Raw genomic sequence first — 5,667 nt, 5'->3', positions numbered from 1 at the left:
CTAGGTATATTAGAATAACGTCATACCTGAATAGAGACGACGCACTTTTTCTTACATATCTTAAGCCTTATACCGCTGCGTCCAAGTCATCTATTTCTAGATGGATAAAAGAAGTGTTATTTCTTGCAGGTATAGATACCAGTGTTTATGGTGCTCATAGCACACGGTCTGCCTCAACGTCCTACCTTAAAGCAAGAGGAGTTGATTTGGACCAAATCATAAGATATGTAGCCTGGACAAATGCCAAAACGTTTCCAAGGTTTTATAGTAAACCAATTGAAAGTGGAAAACAGTTATCTGTCTTTTGAAGTTACTCATTGCATTCTGTTATATTTGAATTATCTTACTATAAATGAAATTTTGTACAACGGCCTCTTTTTATTCAATAGGGCTATTATTGGTCATTAGTGTTGGCTTAGGTCATGCTGAACTTTAAAATCTCAGTTTAACTCGAGGCGAAGCTAAGGCGCTCCTTTTGGAGTAGAATTGATAAATTAAACGAAAACTTACCAAGTTTGAAGTTTGATTGTAATTCTACTCCAAAGAAGGAGCGCCAGCGTAGCTGAGAGTTCAAATGAGATAGACATGTGCAATCGCCTCAATTGACCAAACCAAACCAGTATTTTAAAGTCGTTGCAGTATGCGGTGGTTAAGCTCATAATGAAACGCTGAGAGTTCAATGGGAAGGGAAATTGGGAGGGCATTTGAACTCTCAGCTACGCTGGCGCTCCTTCTTTGGAGTAGAATTACAATCAAACTTCAAACTTGGTAAGTTTTCGTTTAATTTATCAATTTACTATCAATGACCTCCATGATAGCTTTTCTTTCTGAAAATATAACACAATAAATGTTACATGGATTAGCAGGCACTTGATCTAATAAAAGGTTAATTTTCGTATAAGCAGTTGATCCACTTTGATAAGTATTCAATTCATACTTTGAGACATCAAAACAAAATAAAGGACATACCGTTTTAAAACCGTTGTAACTTACAATTGTTCCACTATCAACGATTTCAAGTTTATACCCTTACTCTAAAAATCATTGATAAGCATTAGAATAATCTTCATTAGCATTGCTGAAATCACATTTCAAATCTTCTTCTGGATATTTATATCCGTTTACCCTCACTTCAATTCTATCAGTGTGCATATGGTTAAACATTATATTATTTTGCATATAACTGCTATCTTTTTCAGATTTCTGTAACACAATAACAATTTTCCTTGTTTTATGCGTTCGCTGACTACCCTCCATGTTGATTTTTTATCCATTTGGTTATCAATTTTACAAGTATTACACGCCACCCATCTTAAGTCAAATGAGCTGCCCATTCCTAATTCAGCTGTTAGTTATTCCGCGTTCTTCGTTAATTTGGCTTCTAACTGAGTCGCTATGGGTAAACTGGGATTTAATACTGATAAAATCCATGATAATGCATTAGATCTACTTTAAAATTTTGAGCTCCAGCTTTTATAATCATTTTGGAAAAATCGTTTCTTTTTAATATAAGTTAATATGTAACACCTCTAAAAACACGATTAATATCTTACGTGACTTTCATTGTTTTTATTTAATCTTTTAAATAAACCGTTATTAAAAACACTTTCGTTCTGTTATAATGGTTCATACAAATGGTTCATATTATCTTCATACAAAAACCTATTAGTAGCTACGCTTCGACTATAGTCATCTAAAAATTGTCATACATTTTTAACAGTAGTCATTATATCTACATAATCAATACTTTCAATACATTTTTTATTGATAATATATTCAGCATTTCTGAACAAATTAAATCCTGTATTTGTTAAAGTTGCTTCATCAGTACTTCGCACCTTGGTTCCTTCCAATTATGTTATTTTTAGTTTTCCATGAATGTAACTATCATTTGGAAGAATTCAAGATTCCAGATCTTTTCAAATGATATTATAATTTAATTGCTGAGGTGCAATCACATTGTGTTCTCTAATTTCCTTATATTCATATTTGATTGTGGAATCATCATCTTTTCAAATATTTCCCAATAAGGAAAAACAACTTGATTTGCTGCCATTTATATACGAAAGAAATGATTAAAAAGCTTTAAAGAATTTTCAGACAGTAGAGGAGGATCTTGACTTGTCACTGAGGGTGTCAACAAGAGCATCACCAGGGATGCACTTTAAGTCCCTTCCCTAAAGTCGTTGCATCTAGTAAGCCGTTCCTCTAGTCAAGATGTTTATTGAAATTCAACTTCAACTTTCAACTTTTTCTTTATTCAACTTAAAAAATACAAAAAACAATATTATGCCCCAACAGAGAGCAGAGCTCGTAAGGCTGGGACAGGGCAAAAACATAGAAAACACATCAATATCTCATCATCGTAATAATGATCCCAAAATTTAACACGGCAAAAGACAAATAAAATAGAAAAAAACTCATAAAAGAGAAGTAACAAAGATAAGTAAATAAATGAAAGTTCTTAAGCCGAAACTGGCCAGACATGACAATAAACAATCAAGAGAGATAAAACTGTACAAAAAGAAAACTTAAAACGAGACGACGGCCAGTTTAATTAAAAGACTAAAACAAAGCGGATATTTCGCCTGTATAAAACAAGGCGTCTTCAGCACAAGATAGAAAATTAAAAGAAAACTAATCTAAAAACAAATAAAAACCACCACCGAATATAATAAATTCAATTGTCGCTACTTATCCACATAGGGAAAAGCAGCTATGCGAGTTACTTCAATGAGAATCAAAGAGCAACTGACACAGGGACACAAAAAGGAAATACACAAATAAGAAGATCAAATAATTTAATTTTCCTTCATCAATGGTGAATAATCAAAATTTTAGCAAACAATCTTTAATATTTGCTTTTTTAAATTTAACTGAGATTTTTGGGATGGATCAAACATAATTTTACACATTCAGCTTATAATTATTAGCAATGAAGGGTATTTTGTACCTAATCGAAAACCTTGACCTTTCAGAACTTACAAAAGGAATTCGGTACATCCCAGACCTCCGACAATCCGAACGAGGAACTCAAATTAACAGAGATTTGTCATAGAAATAATATTTAGAATTTGGGATTTGAAAATGACGTATAGAAGTATTTAATACTCGTATATCATTTAAATCTAACAAACTTAGAAAGAGGAATAATGTTTTAGTTTCCGAAACATTTTAAAGTTTTGAAGGTCGACGTAAGAAACTTCCAAGTATTCTTATTGCCCTATTTTGCAGTACCTGTAAGGGTTTTATATGCTTCCAAAATGTATTAAGATATAAAACTGAGCAGTAATTCAAATAAGAAGTAATTAGAGATTGGTAAATTATTTTTAAAATTGTAAAGGGAAAAATATTCTTCACGCGATACATCGACCCAATATTTTGAGCAAGTTCTAATCTTAAATACTCAATATGAAATGACAAAAGGGGATCAAGAAAAACTCCTAAATAACGAAATGATTGGACCCTACAATTTTTTTTGATCACCAACCTGAAGCTCCTGACAAGAAATCTCTCGAGTGACGCGTTTTGAACGACCAAAAACCATAAAATTAGTTTTTGTAAAATTTGGCACTAAATTATTGGAAACAATCCATCGATTTACTGAGGTAACACTTATAGTCAGATTTTCGATCAATGTCGATGAATGCGTAGCTTTAACTGTTATAGCTGTATCATCTGCAAATAGAATTGCCTGGCTTGTATTCTCATGCAAACCCCGTGGAAGATCATTAATATAAATCAAAAATAAATGTGGACCTAATACTGAGCCTTGGGGGACACCAATATCAATAAGACTTTTTAAATTAGTGATTTTTCCGACACCTACTGTTATTTTGCGTCCGCACAGGTAAGATTTAATAATTTGTAATCCTTTCCCTCTTATGCCGGAATTTATCATTTTGTCAAGAAGAATTTCATGATTTAAAGCTGTTTCTATTAAAGCAACTTCCTATTAAGAGCTTTAATAGTAAGGGATACCAAACTTGTGTGGTCCAGTTTGGGAAATCAAAATACCAGTTGCCTGATCTGTCTCTACCTTCTGAAGGGTCCTCAGAAGTAAGCTAAATGGGGGAAAGCATAAAAGAAATGAAGCTCCCAACTCATTGCAAATGCATCTAAGAAAAACATAATTTAATCTAGTTGCAAAGAGATCAATATCTATCGACTGACATACCAACGAATTCAAAATAATGAATATTCTAGAATCCAATTTCCATTCTTTTTCATTATCAAATTTTCGAAATGCTTTGTCCGCGATATTAGCAACTCCTGGCACATGCTCTGCAGATATCCACCCTTTATCCTGCAATACTAGCTGCCATATCCTATTTGCGAAATAGTTACAAAATTCAGATTTTGTTCCTCCCATTTTATTTATATAAGCTACTGTGGTTATATTATCTGAACGCAGCCGGACATGAATGCCCTTAATATCCTGAGCAAAACACTTTAATCCCAGATAAACGGCCTTCGTTTCTAAAACATTGATGTCAAATCCTTTCTCTTCTGAGGACCATTCGCCTGTGGCGGTTTTCATGGAATATTCATCCACGAGTGCCCAGCCTAATTTGGATGCATCACTACATAAATATTTGTCATTTGACCAAGGCTTAATTGCTTTAGAAGCATGATTGGCAATGTTCAACCACCAATGCAATTCCGAAATTACATCGAATGTTAAAGTTAGCCTAGCCGCAAAATCACCCTTCGCGTGCTTTAGTGTTTGAGTTTTCAACGATTCCACTTTCCGGTAATATAAAGGCCCTAATTCCACTGCTGGGAAGGTTGAAAAAAGAACACCTAGAGTTACGGCCAAATTTTGAATCGTAGTTGATTCTTGACGAAGAATTTTTGAAACTAAATCTAGAACCTTTTTAATTTTTCTTTCCGGCAGGGAAATACACATTAATCGCGAATCTAGTAAAAAAAACAGAAATTCTATTGTTTGACTTGAAATGAGAACTGACTTCTCCGGGTGAATTACAAACTCCAGCTCTGACAGTAATTTCACTGTTTCATAGACATTGTTTTGACATTCCAAAACTGACCTTCCCAGAAGAAGGGTATCGTCTAGATAAACAATTGACAAATAACCTTTTCGTCGAAGAAGGGAGAAAACGGGTTTCTTAAGTTTCGTAAGAGCCCTTGGGGCAGATGATAAGCCGTTTGGCATACATGTGAAAGCATAACAACAACCTACTTCAAAACAAAGCCATATTTGATCATCAAAATCAACGGGGCATGAATAATAAAAATCGACAAGGTCAACAGAGGCCATATAAAAATTTTTTGTCATTAAAAGAACCGCAGACTGAACACTTTACATTTTAAAATGGTAATATTTAATACTTTCGTTTAGCTTTTTAAGATTCAGAATAAACCGAGAAGACCCATCTTTCTTTGGGACCGTAAAAACGGGAGAAACACAAAGTATTTCTTTTATTCTGAACTCGGGTACTTTAATAATAACTCCTTTATGCAATATAATACAAACTTCTTCTCGTATAGCCTGCATTTCTTCAGACGTAAAACTTTTGTTTTTTGTTACCAAAGCTTTTAATGGTCTTTTCTCGAATTCAATCTTATAGCCTGAAGCCACAATATTAAAAATATTCAAATCACTTGTTATTGACTGCCATTTTGAGATAAACTTACTAATTCTTC

At 33.5% G+C, this 5,667-nt stretch overlaps 1 protein-coding gene across 1 annotated transcript; it reads right to left on the bottom strand.

Moving 5' to 3' along the window:
• Positions 1 to 1,041: 1,041 nt before the first annotated feature.
• On the bottom strand, positions 1,042 to 5,281 carry LOC136025632 (uncharacterized). Its single transcript, XM_065701623.1, has 2 exons — positions 4,178 to 5,281; positions 1,042 to 1,203 (listed from the first exon to the last, which is right to left on the bottom strand). The coding sequence occupies exons 1-2, from the start codon at positions 5,279 to 5,281 to the stop codon at positions 1,042 to 1,044; spliced, it is 1,266 nt and encodes a 421-aa protein (XP_065557695.1).
• Between the last annotated feature and the right edge of the window lie 386 nt (positions 5,282 to 5,667).

The sequence above is a fragment of the Artemia franciscana genome, chromosome 4, assembly GCF_032884065.1.
Source record: "Artemia franciscana chromosome 4, ASM3288406v1, whole genome shotgun sequence".
Lineage (NCBI taxonomy): Eukaryota > Metazoa > Arthropoda > Branchiopoda > Anostraca > Artemiidae > Artemia > Artemia franciscana.
The sequence above is the reverse complement of the archived record's forward strand: the minus strand, read 5'-3'. Positions and strand labels throughout refer to the sequence as shown.